A 17,383-nucleotide genomic window follows, 5' to 3' on the forward strand; every position below is an offset into this window, starting at 1 on the left:
GGGAGATATGTTTGAGAGTGTAACTGCGGAGATTTCAGTTTGTGAGGGGAAACAAAATTTCTAACCCAGTCTTGGCACACCTAAAATAGGGGAAGATCTCAAATCCTATCCTTGAATGTTCCAGGCAGGGAACATTTGAAAGGTCTTTGGCAGGACAGAAAGTATTTTAATATTTGATTTTTCTATGCATTTTCTGTGTCCCATCTTCTGATTTCTTTTTGAGAAACCTTGTGGTAGGAAATTTCTTCTGAGAGTTGCTTCTGAAAATGCAGGTAGTTACAGACGTACCTACTGCATGAGTCACAGAATGGAATTGCTTTCCGGATTTCAGTAAGGGTCTATCTCTTTAAACATGAGGTGATGCTTCAGTAAACATGTGGTGCTGTGGTGCAAAGCACAGATGTTCTGTGTGTGCCCAAATCACTCCTGTATGTGTTCTGCTTTATGCATGAGAGAACATCAAGAGCCTTTGAAGTCTGAGGGAAAGTCAGCAAAAATGAAGAAATAAATGCACTGCTTTGTTTCAAATGACACTAAAGGCCCTGTCATCCCCTGTGTCACTCTCCCCTCCTGCTGGGAAAAAACCTGTTATATTGCCAAAAAGGAGAAGTAGTGGTACCTAAGCTTTTTTTGGCGCTTCAGGTTTGAAATTTAAATACATTATTAAAATTTTTATTAAAACCAAAATGAACATTTTAAAATGTGTTATTTTTAAAGCAAAAAATGTGTTATTTACTGACAGTGCTATATAGTAAAAGTGGTAGCAATGCAGCCCTATGGCCTGTCTTCAACTCCTACATGCTGTTATTATTTCATCCTTAATTTGCTGCTTTGCTTTTATCTTCAGAAAAGTCACTTAACATTTAAACACTTTATTGATTTAAGAGTTATATGCATGCTGTTTTATCACTGCTGAAGTGGATGTCTACAGCTTATCTGGAACCAAGATAAAGTGTTCAAAATTAAAAATGGAGAAGGTGTTTTTAATTTTTCAAATATTTTTACATGTCTAGGAACATATGTAGTTTTAATGTATATATAACATTAAAACTACATATGTTCCTACACATTAACATTCTATAACTGTGGGTGATGTGTATTATAAGCGTTGTACCTTTTGCTCCTTACAATTATAAGGAACTATTTTGCCTTCCTTCATTTAACAGGTCTAAGTTAAACTTGTATTATACAAGGCCTTTAACTTGCATTGATACCAGTCTTTCAGTCTTGTCTGTTGAGTATTTTGGCTTTTGAAACTGCATAATAGTTAGGTTAAATATTTTCTTAAATAATATTCTCAGCCAGAACAAATTTAGATGTGTCCAAAACAAGATGGATCAATGTGGTTAAACAAGTTTTAGATGGTGGAGGTCTAGAAATCTGTATATTTTATAAGGGGTCACTGCCTGGCAACTAGAGCTGTACAGGTCATTACATGGCTATTTCAAACTAATTTCCCTAAAAAGAGAGTGAATAGAAATACCTTGAAAGTTCTCCAGAGTGCTTGTACAGCATTTTATTGAACCTGTTGTGCGTTCTCTTGGTCTGTCTATTAATGTAAAATGCTTCCAACCAGATGGTTCTGTTGGTGAGAAGGGATTCTTTTTGTGTTTGTTGCTCATGATACAGTCAGTTATTTTATTAAACAGTGAGCTGTAAGAAGTAGTGTGGAAAATTAATGATGTGTGTCTTAATATGGTAAAATATTAAAAAGGCTAGAATGATTTTAATTCCAGCTGTTTCATTTGAGCATTTAAGAAAGAATCAACTAATGACTATTTAATTCAAACACCCTTTTTAAAATCCAGACTTAAGTCCATTTTGCTAATGGATACCTTCAGAATATTCACACTTTTGATTTTTAATCTGGTACCTTCTTTCGTAATACTGTTTTATTAAATATAATTGCCATGGCTTGAAAAACAATGCTGGTTTCCTTTTTGTCTCCTGTTCTACTTTGCAAATCAACAACGTACCTGTTGTAGGGTTTTATGGTTTGCATGAATCAGATTTGGACAAAGTCTTTCAGCTGCCAACAACCACCTTCATAGGAGGAAATGAGAACAGTCTGTCTTTGCGAGAGATCATCAAGCGCCTGGAGGTCAGTGGGACGTGTTTTCATTTGGAATGGTTTCATTCAGACCAAAGGGAACTTTTTCCAGGTGTCAGTCACAAAACCCCCTTATCTTTTGCCAGTTAGTAACAGAGCATGTAAAGAATTCCAACAACGTTAAAAATAACCTTTGTACTATTTCTAGAGGTTGCAGCACCACTGGTGCAATAAGCTGGAAATACATAGATTAAGGGCGAGTAGAAAAGAGATGAATATGGTAGAATATTAATGCCAGCCCTCATTCTGGAAAGAACTGATATTGTTTAAAAGGAGAAGAGCCTTTAGAAATTGTCTTTGAAGTGTTGTAACACAGATAAAACACCTGTGCACACTGTGTTCAGGACATTCAGGGGTTGCTTTCAGATCCTTTACTTGAGGGAAAATATGAAGGCTGGGTACCAAATCCATGAAAGCCCAGCTGTAGCTTGTAGGCTGTGATGGTCCTTATTTTCCATCCCCAGTCTTTTTTTGTGAGTTTCATTATCTGACAGGTGACATGGTTTAGCCACAGGAAGTCATCAAAGCTAGAATAATTCAAAGAAAACCTAATTTGAAGGAATAAATATAATTAGAGGCAAACTCCAAATAGCAAAGCAGCAAATAGGAATGGTAATGAATTTGTAGGCTGCCAAGTGAGTAATTGTTGGATATTCCCAGTTGCTTGACTTTTATGTTGGCTTAGCTGAGGCATGGTAAATTGCTAAACCACATTATCTTGTTGTGCATTTGAGTTCTATATTTGGTTGGGTTTTTTTTTTTTTTTTTTTGCACTTCTAGCTTATCTGTGTAGCAATAATTCTTAAAATTGTAATGTGCAAATAAAAGGACAAAACCAATTGCAAAATATAAAAGCATTAAGGAAGTGATTTGTGTTAAGGAGAAATAACCCTCTTCTTTCCTCTTGTCTCTAGAGCTTTCATTTTTTTTTTTTTTTAATAGAGGCTAACATTCAAGTCCTTAAAGGTAGTAGAGAATACATACTATGTTGAGAGTAGTTTTGTCTCAAACTCACAGTAGGTCTTCTGTTGACTTGTGTTTTGGAAATATTTTTTCTAATGAAATACTCATTCTAAAGTAAGAAAAATAAAATTTAAAAAATGAACAAGGAGATAAAATTACTGCTGTGTCTGCATTTCTCCCTGTCCTTTCTCTGCTCTCAGCTGCTTGGATCTTTTTTCACATTTCCAGGGTTCTGAAACTTGACAGTTATCGGATAATTTGCATTAGACTTCATAGCTGTCTTCTCACTGTCTTTATTTCTTGGTTTAAGGTTACATTTACAAAAGATGTGATAAAGTACACAAATTTTGATAAATTACTTGAAATCTTTGCTAGTACCTCTAAAGAAGAGTCTACTATGCCTGTAAGAAAAGCACTGAGTTAGGTGAAATGTGCCAGTCAGTGTAATGCAGGTTTGTTGGCCTACTTTGAGTGTAGCATAAGATGAGAATCTTCCAGTTTAAAAATTTTGAAATGTTACTTTGTGGAGAAAACTTTGTGATACAAAACTAGATTCAGTAAAACAATTTATTCATTTGTAGAATTACTTTGGGGGAAGATGTTGTGGAAGAGGAAGACAAGGTAGCTCTCAGGAGAGTAACAGAAGATATAAGTTAAAAAATATGTTAGTTTCTTTGTGGCCCACTGGCTCCTAAAGCTTCTGTGTTGGTGTTTTCCCTTGCTAGCATACCTACTGCCAACACATTGGCCTGGAGTTTATGTTCATCAACGATGTGGAGCAGTGCCAGTGGATCCGTCAGAAGTTTGAGACGCCGGGAATTATGAAGTTCAGCAATGAGGATAAGAGGACTTTGCTGGCAAGGCTGGTGCGCTCCATGAGGTACCCTGGGCTGGGCTGGGCTGGGCCACTGCTCTGTGCCTGCTGCCTGGGAGCTGCTGATGTGGCAGACTCTGTGTTGTGACTTAGTATTCTGTTATCTTAAAATGCATTTAGTGCTGTGCCTGGCAATGTTTTCATTGGTTTCAGGAGGTAAACTAGGAAAAAGTTGTTTCAACACACTAGTAATATACACTTTGTGTGAAAGAGAAGTGTCAGAACAATGTTGGTGTGTGATTTCAAGTCCTTTCTGCCCTTTTCATTTTGAGATGTGCCAAGATGTGTTGTGCTGTTGTTGCATGACCTGGCAGCAGCAGTTTTAGTATCTACAATAAAAGAAAGCCCATTTGGAAATAGCTTATTGACTGCTCCCATTGTGGCTATCTGTGTGGAAATACTGTGATCCCAGAGAATGAATTATCCCCTTACCCCTGGAACAAGGCTTCTCAGACACAACATTTATTTATGTCCTTTGTTAAACACAAGAGTCAGAGATCTGCAAAGGCACACTTTTTGGTTAAAATTCTATGTTCAAAGATCTAAAAATGAAGTGCTTATTGGAGGTGTTAAAAGATACTTTTGCCAGGTGTTTTGTTTGCCAGTGTTATAATGTCTCATTAAAAGTTTCATTTAAACAGAAATAAAACTGACACTTGTCAAGTGAATATTACACTTGAGTAAGTTTGTTTAACAGGTGCTCAGTGTGAATGATCTCCATTTATCCCAAGACAAGAATTTGTGCTTTTATTCCTGCCTAAGCTGGGGAAAGATCTGGGGTTTCTAGTGGCATGAAGGAGCCTAATGTTCATCTTCTGCCAAATTACCTGTCTGCTGAATGGGGAAGAAAAAAGTTTTACAAAAATTTCTATCCAGCTATCTTTAGAGTCCTTTTTATTTTATTGTTTTTGGAAATTACCTAGGAAAAAAAGTCTGGTTTTGTGGAAAACTGGTTGTCCTCTTGAGATTTGTGGCTTTGTAAAGCAGGTTTTCATTGTTTTGCTCAAGACTGTTTTTAAAAATGTTTATTCCAAGAACTACAGAGTTCAGGTACTTGAAACTGAATTTTAAAGTCGGCTTTCTCATCCCTTGTGGTTTTCACTGATAGATTATTGAACAAAGGGTCATTTTAAACTCCTCCTTATGTAAAATACTCATTGTATATTTCTGAGCTACTTTGTAATGTATGAGTAAACATGTTAGACTCTGATGTGGAGCCTGATCTGGGCAGGGTCAAGCATTTCCAGATTGATCTCTTCTGAGAGCAGCCAGCTTTCACCAGATGTTTTCCTCACTGGGTACTGAATACGTGCAGTGGCAGAGGCTGGGGCTCTGTGACCCTCACTGGCATGTGGGGGGCAGGCAAAGTGTGACTGTGAAATTCTGTAGCTCTACACACTTAGTGGCACTTTGCCTCAAGTAATGAACTCGCTGCTTGGCCAGTACTGGCTGAGCTTGCTGCTGCAAGGAGGAAGAAATCAGTGTGCACAGCTTTCCTTTGCCCTGTGGGACCTGCTGTTCACACGGCACACTGCTTTCCCTTTGTGTAGAAACTGACATGGCCCTCCAGACTTCCCTCAGGAATTCTGGCAGAATGGCTCAGCTGAGGGTCTGGCTTGTTGCTTAGATGGCTGGATTGATTGCAAGGTATTGATGGGTGAGCTAGGAGAGATTTTGGCAACAATTCATATCACTGCCTTTAGGACTTCAGTCTAAAGAGGTAAATGTCAGGGTTCTAAGTGAGGAATAAGCTGAGTATTAATGGATTGTGGCAATGATGTGAGGCGAGGCACTGCACAGATGATGCAACCAATACAGTTACTTTCATGAAGATGTATTTTCTTTGCCTTTCCTCTCTCCAAGCTTTACAATGTATAATCCTTTCAGTGTTTGTTAAAAGGTACTTTTTAACCACTCACATTGCCTCTGGCCCAAATGCATTAAAGAATGAAAGAGCTTAGAGCTGTCAGGGATTGACATCATTTTGCTGCTGAAGCTGAGGTAGGGGTACCAGTGTCCTGCTTCTTGGCCTGTTCGTAAGTGTTACATCACACAGTCTGAGGAGCCTTGCTGTTGAAGAGACCTATGGAATAGGTGTGTTTTCTACTCTGGTTTTGTCACAAGTAGTAGAAAATATAGGTTCTCTGTTATATTTTCTTCAATTCATAGAAGAGACTTCTTTACTGTTACTCTGCCTTCCCAGCAGTCAGATTTGTGTACATGAGAACAGAGTTTAACTTGGGAAGTGAATTTTTTCTGAGGTAGGGACCCTTAATTGTTTCAAAGTCCTAGTAAGCAGTTTTCAGATGGAGGAGAAAGAAGACTGAATTCTCTCCTGTGTTTCCCTCCCCATGTGTGACTGAATTCCAGAGGTGTATAACTTGTATTCACAGATGTTTTAAAACAGTTTAATGTAATTTTATTTGCTGTAAGATGGTAAACAATTTGTATTTGCTACATTACCTTAGTGCAAATAATCCACAAATAACTTCTCTTGGTTTTTTTGTTTCTTTTTGGCAAAGATTTGAAGACTTCCTTGCTCGCAAGTGGTCGTCTGAAAAGAGATTTGGTTTGGAAGGATGTGAAGTAATGATTCCTGCACTTAAGACCATCATTGATAAATCCAGTGAAATGGGAATTGAATATGTTATAATGGGAATGCCTCATAGGTAATGCCAATGGAAACACCCCAAGAAATGGGCTTACTGTGTTGGGACAGGTTTTGGATTCTAGAAATTTATTTAAAAAGTTGATTTTAGAGAAGCTGAGGTAGAAAGAGTCAGTCATATCAAGTAATGGGAACACAGAACTGTAGCAAATGCCTGTCAGTAAGAGGCTACAGGCTTCAAAAGTAAATGATAGAGAAACTCTGCTCAGTGTACTTTGAAGCTGCAAGCAAATGTGGCAGCAGCCATGGTATCTCTGCCATTGCATGGAGTCTCTAGAACTGGGAAAGCTTGGTGAGGTAGTTTGAAACTTACTTTTGCAGTCTGCCTTAAGTAATTTATAATGTGATTATTTGAAGACTGCTAGATAGCTACAAAATTCACTTGGATAACAAGGTGTTCTAAAATGTCTGAAGGAATGCATTGGAGGAACTTTGTAATGGGAAGAAGGGTTAAATCAAGGGTTTCAGGCTCAAAAGTTTGAAGAGAACATTTGCAAATTTTTGACAGGGTGGTTTTCAGATTTTGTAAGTTTTATGCTGTTGACTCTGTTAGTACCATGTTTGAGACATAACTGTGTTTGGAATTTTCTTAGAGGTCGGCTGAATGTGTTGGCTAATGTAATCCGAAAAGAACTGGAGCAGATCTTCTGTCAGTTTGATCCCAAACTTGAAGCAGCTGATGAGGTAAGATGCTTTTTCATTAGATCTGTATGGAGAGGTCAACATTCAAGATAGTTTTCAGTTGTTTTGGTCATGATTACTGTGAAAACAACATTATCAGCTGCAATGCCTTCTTTTCTAGTTTGAGGAATGTGATTTGGTGAAATTTCTTAACAAATTTAAAAATTATATTATACTTCTAACATGCAGAAGGTCTCTCAGGAGTGACTGTAGATAAATAAGTTCCATTTGACAGAGTTCATAACCTTTAAGCATCTCTTTTTGTTGTATATGAATGAACAGAGTATTAATATGCTGTAAGTATTTATCTAATGTTTGATGACAATAGTAAGATAATAGAATTGGAACAGTGTCCCAGTTTGAAATTATGGTGTCAAACCCATAGTGCACACTGATGTTCAGGTAACCAGATGCAGTTTTCAGGCTGAAGCACAAATTTTAGGCCGAGTTAATCAGATGGAACAGGTCTGAATGACATTCCTGAATTGTGATTATGTCTTTCTTGTTAGGGATCTGGGGATGTAAAATACCACCTGGGAATGTACCATGAGAGGATCAACCGAAAAACAAACAAGAAAATCACTCTGTCCCTGATGGCTAACCCTTCTCACTTGGAAGCAGTTGATCCTGTTGTGCAAGGCAAAACAAAAGCTGAACAGTTTTATCGAGGAGATACAGCAGGGAAAAAGGTAAAGATTGTTTAATACAGTAACTTTTAATGGTAGTTTTTCATACTATTTCCAATTAAAATAGTTTGCCAGTAGTTTCATATCACAGAATCTTCCACTTTTCCTCCTTCAAAAGGGATATATCACCTGTTGAACTAGGTAGGGTTCCTGACATGAGACCCCAAGGGTAACTTTGGGAAGTAGGCTTAAAGCTTTATTTCCTTTGCAAGCTGAGAAAAGGCAGCAGAATGCTGAGCAATTTATGGTTTATTATGAAATTGCTGTTTTATTTTATAAACACTACTAAAATATGGAGCCAAGAAATCCTGCTGAGAAGCTCAAATTGCAGTTTTCCTTTCTAATATATGTGTGGTATGTGTGTACAATTCTCCCTCTTAGGTGATGTCCATATTATTACACGGGGATGCTGCCTTTGCAGGACAGGGAGTGGTTTATGAGACATTTCATCTTAGTGACCTCCCATCCTACACCACAAATGGCACTATCCACGTTGTGGTCAACAACCAGGTAACAAGTGCAGCCTTTTGCAATCAACTTCTCTGCTGAATATTTGCCCATCTATCTCTTCTTATTGTTTGTTATTAACTGGGTTCCTTTCCCCCTCTGGCTATTAGAATGGTTGAGATGTTTCTGAAAATGATCCTAGTATCTAGCAGCTCTTGAGTGGATAATATTTTATCACCTGCATGTATTCTATTCAATTTGTAGTACCTAATTGGATTAGGTTTGCTTTGGTTTTTAAGGGAGTGAAAAGAAGCTAGCTAGCCAAAATGAAAAGCTGATTCTGTTGCTGTGTGAATAGCTATTAATTGCAAACTTCAAAATAGAGCAGAGGGAGGTGGCCAAAGTATTTTAATGGAAGTTTCTGGAATTTTTAGATTGGCTTCACCACAGACCCCCGTATGGCCCGTTCATCTCCGTACCCCACGGACGTTGCTCGCGTGGTCAATGCTCCCATTTTCCATGTGAATGCTGATGACCCTGAAGCAGTGATGTACGTGTGCAGCGTAGCTGCAGAGTGGCGAAACACCTTCAACAAGGATGTGGTTGTTGACTTGGTAAGTCTTGGTTTCTTTACTCTTCTTTCTGTGCATTATGTACTACTCTTTATTTTTTTGTGGCTTAGAAGGTCCAGTCAAGAAACATATTTGATTTTAAAGGCCTTTAGTTTCCTCATTTAAAAAAAACAAGAAACAAACCGGCCAACAAAAAGCCATGAATGTTTTTTATACAATAAACCTCTTAAAATCTCTGTAAAATGATGAAATGGAACTATTCCATTTTACATTTTTCCTTATCAACAGAAGCAATCTTTCCCTTTGTAGGTTTGTTACCGTAGGAGAGGGCACAATGAAATGGATGAGCCCATGTTCACCCAGCCTCTGATGTACAAGCAGATCCATAAGCAGGTGCCAGTGCTGAAGAAATACGCTGACAAACTGATTGCAGATGGGACTGTGACACTGCAGGAGTTTGAGGTACATGCCAGCAGACTTAGAGGGAATCTAAGGAGTTGTAAGGAGAAAGACCCAACAGTCACTGTATGCTGCCTGCTTGAAAACTTCCTTACTGTGATAAGTCTTTACCCTTTGACAATTTGTGATTCAATTTGGCTTGGATTTTCATGTAAAATACTATTGTTGTAACAAAAGGACTGGAACTGCTCTGAAGTAATTAAAATATATTGCTCATAAAAAATTGCTTCAGTTCTGAGGGAGAAGGTGATTAAATGAGAACATTGGAAAATAGAAGCATTTGTCAGCAGTTCTTCATCTCTAGAACCTTGATTCAGCAGCAAGACATTATTTGAACACTCCTGTTAATAGCTCCATATTGATAACCTCGGCAGGCTTGTGTCCAGCCATGATGAAATAGAATCAATTTAACCTTTTAGTTTTCTTGCAAGAATTCAACCAAGTTCAGAGATCATTTGAAGTATTCCAGAATGGTGAAGTGTAGAGTCTGGTATCTGTATTAAACTGGTTAGGTCTTTACCTTAATTTTTTTGAGAATGGGTGTTTAGAGTGCAGATGAAACCTTCTGAGGAGCCTTGAAACATTCATGGACCTTCTGAGAAGGTGTAGGGACGTGATATTGCAGATCAAGAAAATAAGCAGGTTGTGTAGTTGCATTCTGTGATCTATAAGAAGCATCACAGCTCATGCAAAAGTACCTTTTCTGAGTCATTTATTGAAAGAGTGCCAGTAGAGGCACCATGGGGTTTGGTGACAGGATCCTGGATGGGTGTTTGGCTGCACAGACTGAGCTCAACATTGCTGTTAATTCCTTTAAAGATTAGCTAGCTCAATAACTTCAGTGTGATTCTGGGTTGAAACACCCAGAATTGCAGAGGTGTTTGCCTCTGTGGAATATGGCATTCTCTGTTGCCATTGAGGGGTGTGGCCAGCAGGTTCTTTGCTAGACTCTCCCAGACAGACTAATTTTTTGGAGACTTCTTTTCCAAACTTTAGTGGCTTTTGTAGCCCAGGAGTATGAGAGTTGGATGATTTTGATCAGAAGTATGACTGTAAATTATATTTGGTATTTCGCTTTTGTCTCATTCTAGAGCAATGCTTGCAGCTTCAGCTCTTGGTACACTCCTCTGTAACACCTGTCCAATGAAATGATTTGTTTAGAGTAATGTGTGTAAGCATGTTTCCAGAAGGCAGTTTGATCCTAGATAAAATTAATTTTATTTCTTTGTATAATTGTAACTAAATTTTCTCATGGAGGTAAATAGCTGGTATTGTCATGCTGAATGAGAGGTGTCATCTGTAAGATATGAGTGTGTTATGTTTATTCATTTTAAAACCTTTCTTTTCTACAGGAAGAAATTGCAAAGTATGACAGAATATGTGAAGAAGCATATACTAGATCTAAGGATAAGAAGATCCTTCATATCAAGCACTGGCTGGATTCACCTTGGCCTGGTAAGTGGTGTCCTTTCACTTATCCTAGTGTTACCCGAATATGCTTTTATTTTGAGTCCAAAATCTAGGATTCAAATAGATTTTATCAGACAACATTCCTTTAAAATGGAATATGTGACCTTTGATTTGCCCGTTAATAGTAAATATAGCATTCTGCCAGATCAACTTGAAATAAATGCTTTTGTTAAAAAATGTGCAAAGTAAGCTGTGACTTTGAAAAAGCCATTTTCCAGTTTAGCAGAGAAGAGGCTTTCCTGTATTGTTAACTGTCTGGGCTGTCAGGAAGAAGGAGTATGTCTCATGTTATTTATTTATTTATTTATTTATTTTTATTTGAGGGATTGAGGTGCCATATGCCTTTTATTGGCAGCCTCTGCCCACATAGTTGGGCTTCACAAGGAGTGAAAGCAGAAACAAAATAGATCATTGTGTGCCTGTAAGATCAGCTTCTGTTGTCATGCAGACAATCAAAATTATTGGTTCCCAGCAAAAGGGAAAGAGCTAGGCTTAATCTGCTGCTTAGTATGTCACTTGAGTTGTTGAATAAGTTATAGGTAATATCCATATCTCCTAAGCAGTCCCTGAACATGTCACCAACGTTGTCCTTGCAGGCTTCTTTAACGCAGATGGGGAGCCCAAGAGCATGTCCTGTCCCCCGACGGGCATCTCGGAGGAGCTGCTCACTCACATCGGCAACGTTGCCAGCTCAGTGCCAGTGGAAGACTTCAAAATACACTCAGGTCAGCTGAAGGCTTGGTGTCTCCTCCTAGCTTTGTGTCCTGCTCCAGTTTTGTATTTCTGCACAGAAGCTATTCTTGGGCCATTTCTCAAAGAGGAAAATGCCTGTGACTTTTTCTACTTTGACTCTTCCACTCCATGGGTGAGGAGAATGTGACATTTAAGTTCCTGCTGCTTGTTCTCAGTACAATATTCTTTCAGTATCACACCGCTTCTGTTTCATACCTCATTAAAATAGATTTTCCTCTGAGGGAGGTAGAAGTCTCTTTGCAACCTTAAGTTAATAACTCATTTCATTCTTCAAGTCCTTGCTTTTTTTCCCAAAAGTCTTAGCTTTTGTTCTGAAAAGATTCAGTCCTCACTTTGGCATCTATTACAGTAAGTGCCTGTGTCACTGGGGGGCCCCAACAGTGTGTCAAAGTTCTGAGATAGTTTTATTTTATGAGCAGGTTGAAATCTAGCAATTATTGGGAACAATAACCTGCTCATTCCATGGAGAAGCATGGAGACCCTTTGTTTAGGGATCTTTTTGCTTTTGTTGACTTGTAGTATACATACTAACGATAAGGAATAAAGAGATTTTTTCCTCTTTAAAATCTTTAAACAGAGAAAGCTAATCTTCTCTGGAGTCATCCATCAAAGAATAGGTTTTGTCTTCTGTAAATATTCTATGTGTTTCTGTTCCTTTGGGAAATGAAACACAAGTAATGATGGTGGGGCATTCCCAGTTATTAATTACAGGCTTGTTGAGCAGATACAATTAATGGATAAATTTAACTCTTCTGCACATTTGTGCACTTCGTTGTGACACTGATAAATTAAAAGTTGTAGTTGCCCAATAAAATTTAGTATTAGACATTCTATTTTAAAAGGTAAATTGGTCTCTTGTTAGTAAGTTGATTAACCATTGACACTAGGGAACACTTGCCAGTATATAAGGTAGATTTATGGTTCAAGACAATTATGGTATGCTAGATTATTTTATGCAGTTTAAAAGCTTGTGAGAGAGAATTTGTGGAGAAACAGAAGGGGAGTGAAACAGAAATTTGATATACTTTGTCCTTTCACTAGAATGAAAAAGCTTATTATCATATAGTCTTGCAAAGAAACAATGGGAAGATTATTTTTTTAAATCAAATTTTAGTATATTCTAAAGGGGAAATTCTCAAGATTTTTTTTAACTTAAAATGAGGCAATTTCAGTGAGAATTTTATGTGGAAAGAAGAGGGGTGTTTTTCTGTAAAATTGTGGAAAGTAAGGAAAGGGAAATAGGGGAAAATAATGTATGGGACAGCTTACCAAAATCATCAGTGCAGATGTGAAAATAAGATGCTGTCAATTGCCAGTGAATACAGGAGACTTGTGGCCTCAAAGCTGGAAGCGCCTGTGTGCAGCTGTGAAGTTTTGTTCCCTTTGAAAGTGCCAGTGTTGTAACTTGTGTTTTGGCTCACGAGGTTATAAAATCTTCACTGAAAAGTCAGCCATTTGTTGCCAACTGAAAATCCATTGGCAGCTGCTATAGTTTTTCTATTTATATGATATTCATAGTATTGATCAGGCCAGCCTGTTTCACTGTATAACATCTCCGGAAGTGCAATAAAACAAATGCCAATAAAAAATGAGGAAAGGAAGGAAGACAAAAATTCAGAAACCAAATTGCTATTTTCAGTCTCTTGTAAAACAGTACTTGATGTTAGAGATGGGAAAATAAATCTTGAGAAAGAAGAAATTCACCATGGGTCTTTTTAATTGTCCTCAGTAGTTTCTGACACAGTCAGCCTTTTACTTCTTCCAACAGAAGGTATGAACATTACACAACTGTTTGCTCAGGAAGCAAGTTGTTTTATTTTGCCAGCAGTTCAGTTCTAGAAAAACAGTTTGTAGACCTGATTTGGTATCTGTGTTTAGGCAATGAGGAAGGAGAATGGTGAATGCAATGTGAACAGAGAATCTCTTTGCAATAGATCCATTAATTTCTGATCTTTGTTCCAATGCAGGACTCTCTCGGATTTTGAAAGCCCGCGCAGAGATGACACAGAACAGGCTTGTTGACTGGGCCTTAGCAGAGTACATGGCTTTTGGCTCTGTCCTCAAAGAAGGGATCCACGTCCGACTGAGTGGGCAGGACGTGGAGAGAGGTACTTTCAGGTCAGTACTGAGATAACTGTTAAATGGTATTAAAACTCTTGAAGTCCCACACTTGAAGAAACAGCCTGGCATTTGTTTAAAAAATAAGGTCTTCTGCAGGGAGGGGGAAGTTGGGGCTCTTTCTTCAGCATTAATCAGAATGTTATAGGTTCTTGCAGTCAATAATAATCAAATTCCTATGTATCTGTAAGCAGCATTTTAAAGTATAATATTTAAGCCAGAACAAGCATTTTAGCATTTAGCACTTTCTACCTTCTCTTGCTGCAAAGTAGAAATGGTATCTTTCCCCCTGCTTTCTAAGAAGAAATGCAGTTGCATTCCATCTAATTGCTGGGAAGTAAGAGAGGATACTTGCTGCAGCAGATCCTGAGTCTCTTAAGTTCCAGTGGTGACTGTTTGGAACTTGTGTACCCTGTGAACAAACATGTTGCCAGTTGGTGAGGCTTTTAAAGTGAAATAAGGTCCTTTGTACTGAGACTTTTAATGCCTATGGGGCATTTATGAAGGCAGGATCTCATCACTTGGTAAAATATGTACAGTTTGCTGCCTTACCTGATTCTCTGTAGAGTAAAATGTTAATGATGTATTTAATTGAAACCTTTTGAAGTGATTCCAATTCCTGGGGTGAATGCTCCACTGTGCTTCATTGTGAATGCTTGCAGAAGAGCAGAAGAGAGAAATAAATTTTGGTGCCTGTCTTCTCTGGTATATTATTGGCTGGAGTTTGGGAAGAACTGAATATACTGTTGCCATAATAAAACAACATGATGGGGTGCTTTCACTATTTTGGAGCTTCTAAAGTCATGTCTAGAAAATAGTTCTTTCTTTCAATTTTCAGGGTGATGGTTTCTTATCTTCCTGTTTCAGTCCTCAACACTATTAATGGATAGAAGCTAGATAAAGCTGCTGACAGAAGCACCAGACTCCTTCTCTTGGAGACAAACTCTTGAGGGTGGAGGGAAGGGGGAACATCCTTCTGTACTGGTTTTTTGTCAGTAAATCTGACAATTGCACATGTGCAAATTGTATGTCTGTATATTTCTGGCTGGCCGTCTATGCTCATCTTAATCACCTTTTGCTAGGGAAACACAAAACTTTGTACTCAAGAAGCTTAACACCTAGGTTTTGTGTTGTTGGCTTAATGACAAAATCAAAATTACAGTGGCAAAAATGATTTCTGCCAAACAGCTGCCTGGTGTGTGAATTCCCCCTTTTCTCTACTTCCATCCCCGTGCTGCTTTTCAAGGGTTCAGTCTTTTTCTGGCTTTATATTGTTGAGTTCTAGATACATTTCAGAGCTCTTTTGCTAGCATTCATTATAGCAAAGGGAAGTGCAAAAAGATTCAGACTTCAGTGTCGCAGCTCTACAACACACAGTATTGTTAGCAGTACAATAACTGGCCTGATGTTAGTGGTTGTAAAGCTGGACATATTGGTGTGATTCACTCAGTCTGCTCAGAGAGTTAATGGATTGCAGTAATTACTTCAGTCATCTCTGTTTTGGTAGTATTCCTTGGTGCCCTATTCTAATGCTGATTAATGGTGTTCTAGAGAACAGTAAATGGTGCATGTGAGTGGAAATAGTGGGAAAGAGGATACAACTCCTTCAAGTTTCAATGCTGAAGATCACATTTTTTTCCAAAGACAAACAACAGCCTATTTCAAGGAAAATATTAGAATTTGTGAAGAAGATGGAAGGAAATGTTTTTAATAACAATTTTGTTCCTTTGAATTTCTTTAATAATTCTGTTTTATAGCAACAACTTCCCCATCCTTTTCTCTTTCTCCCCAGCTCTACTAGTGATGAGATATTTTCAGTTTCTGTGAGTGCTTGAGAAGCCTGGATAGTCAGTAAAAGTCCTTACAGTGCAGCAATTGTATTTAGACATGTGATTGCATTTCCATGGCTTCAACCAGACCAGGATGTTGTGTGTAGCAGAGATAACCATGGTGCTTAGTTGCTTTCCAGACCACAATTTTCCTGCTTTAGCTTTGAAAATAGCTCTGTTAAAGCCCAAAGTTGCAATTCTTGGCTAATAAATCTCTTCCAACAACTCTTTGCAGCCATCGTCACCATGTGCTTCATGATCAAGAAGTTGACAAGAGAATTTGTGTTCCCATGAATCACCTGTGGGAGCAGCAGGCCCCCTACACCGTGTGCAACAGCTCCCTCTCTGAGTATGGGGTCTTGGGTACGTCTCCATCTGCCTGGGGTTTGCTAGGGCTGCTGGACAGCAAGCAGAGCTCAGCAAGGAAAAGAATGTGGGGAAAAAAAGCTGTGAAATGGTCATGTATGAAACAGGTATCAAAGCTCTTCCTCTCAGGTTCTGGCTTCCCTTAAACAAGCATCCCCACATTTTACAGTTTTGGGATTCAGTTAAAAGCATCCATCTGCTATTGCTGATCTTGGCAGTGCTGGAATGTGCACCTGATTCTTTCTTAAGAGGAACTGACAAGAAAACCAGTGACACTTTGTCAAAGAGATATAAAAAATCCATCCCGGCCTTATCTGAACTGCTATTCTGAATGTGCTATTTCAAGAAAACAAATTCTTTTTAGTGATAGCATTAATCATAGTGAATTATTTTACCTTCAGCCACAGAGAATGGATAACCTTACTCTGACATGATGAGGGTGGCAAGAGGAATGTGGAGCACAAAACAAATACATCTAATAATTTATCAAAAGCATTACTGATCCTATGGATAATAAAATATCGTGTGAAGGAAAAACTTGAAACATTGTAGTAGATAAAGGTGGTAGTTGATAGCTGCTTGTTTCAAAGTTCAGAAATATTTGGTTACTTAGTCATTTTTGCAATTCTACATATTGCCCATTGCTAATAATATTAAAATTAAAGTGGTATAAAACTGTACAGTTGGAGCATGGGCTGAAGACCAGATTTTTTAGGTATTTTTGCTAGCTCTGTGGCAGAATTGGTGTGAACAGAATCACATTTTTTGTATTGCTAACCATATAATGGTGAACTCTAAATAGGAGAGTGCAAGCAAGGATGTGTATAAACGGGAGAAAAATAATTGGCATAGATAAAATTCAAGAACTTAATTTCAGAGGATGATTGTTTCCAATTTCCTGTTGTTTCTCCATGTGTTCTGGGGTTTCTTAATTTGAGCCTGTTTACCATGTTTCTGCAAAACTCGTGGGTAAGTGGGTCATAGATTTCTGGATTTGGTTTTTTTTATATTCCAAAAGAAGTGACAAATGTCTGGATATGGTTGAAATTGATTTTGTTTAAAAAATAACACCTCAAAAGGAAGCCTAGTGTTGATATGGTGTGAAGGCAATTCTGTCACAATTGCATTCTTTAAAGAACTAACCAAGTGGGCTCTCTTTCTTTCTCTTTCTCGATCTCATCCTGCTTGCTATTGCCCTTCCACCTTACCCAGCAAAAGATAGGTGAAAATTGATTTAGTAAAATTCATTGAATACAAGCAGTAGGGTAAAATAGGGTCTTGTTTGTATGCTGAAAACAAGAATACCATTTCTGTGCACTTCTGTTTCAGCAGATGAGATGACAGGTTCTCCAAAACAAATAATATTGATACTTTTAATTTTCAAGAA

The 17,383-nt window shown here is 38.1% G+C and overlaps 1 protein-coding gene across 3 annotated transcripts in view; it reads left to right on the top strand.

The window, feature by feature from the left end:
* Positions 1–17,383, top strand: part of OGDHL (oxoglutarate dehydrogenase like) — a 48,093-nt gene that overhangs the window by 16,525 nt on the left and 14,185 nt on the right. For all 3 annotated transcript variants that reach the window (XM_030951601.1, XM_030951602.1, XM_030951603.1), the window contains 12 exons: positions 1,986–2,101; positions 3,799–3,953; positions 6,470–6,616; positions 7,209–7,299; positions 7,806–7,985; positions 8,364–8,492; positions 8,864–9,043; positions 9,311–9,463; positions 10,813–10,915; positions 11,527–11,655; positions 13,651–13,801; positions 15,866–15,993. In XM_030951601.1, the coding sequence (XP_030807461.1) occupies positions 1,986–2,101; positions 3,799–3,953; positions 6,470–6,616; positions 7,209–7,299; positions 7,806–7,985; positions 8,364–8,492; positions 8,864–9,043; positions 9,311–9,463; positions 10,813–10,915; positions 11,527–11,655; positions 13,651–13,801; positions 15,866–15,993 (1,662 nt within the window). The remainder of the gene's footprint in view (positions 1–1,985; positions 2,102–3,798; positions 3,954–6,469; positions 6,617–7,208; positions 7,300–7,805; positions 7,986–8,363; positions 8,493–8,863; positions 9,044–9,310; positions 9,464–10,812; positions 10,916–11,526; positions 11,656–13,650; positions 13,802–15,865; positions 15,994–17,383) is intronic.

This window comes from Camarhynchus parvulus, chromosome 6 (genome assembly GCF_901933205.1).
Source record: "Camarhynchus parvulus chromosome 6, STF_HiC, whole genome shotgun sequence".
Lineage (NCBI taxonomy): Eukaryota > Metazoa > Chordata > Aves > Passeriformes > Thraupidae > Camarhynchus > Camarhynchus parvulus.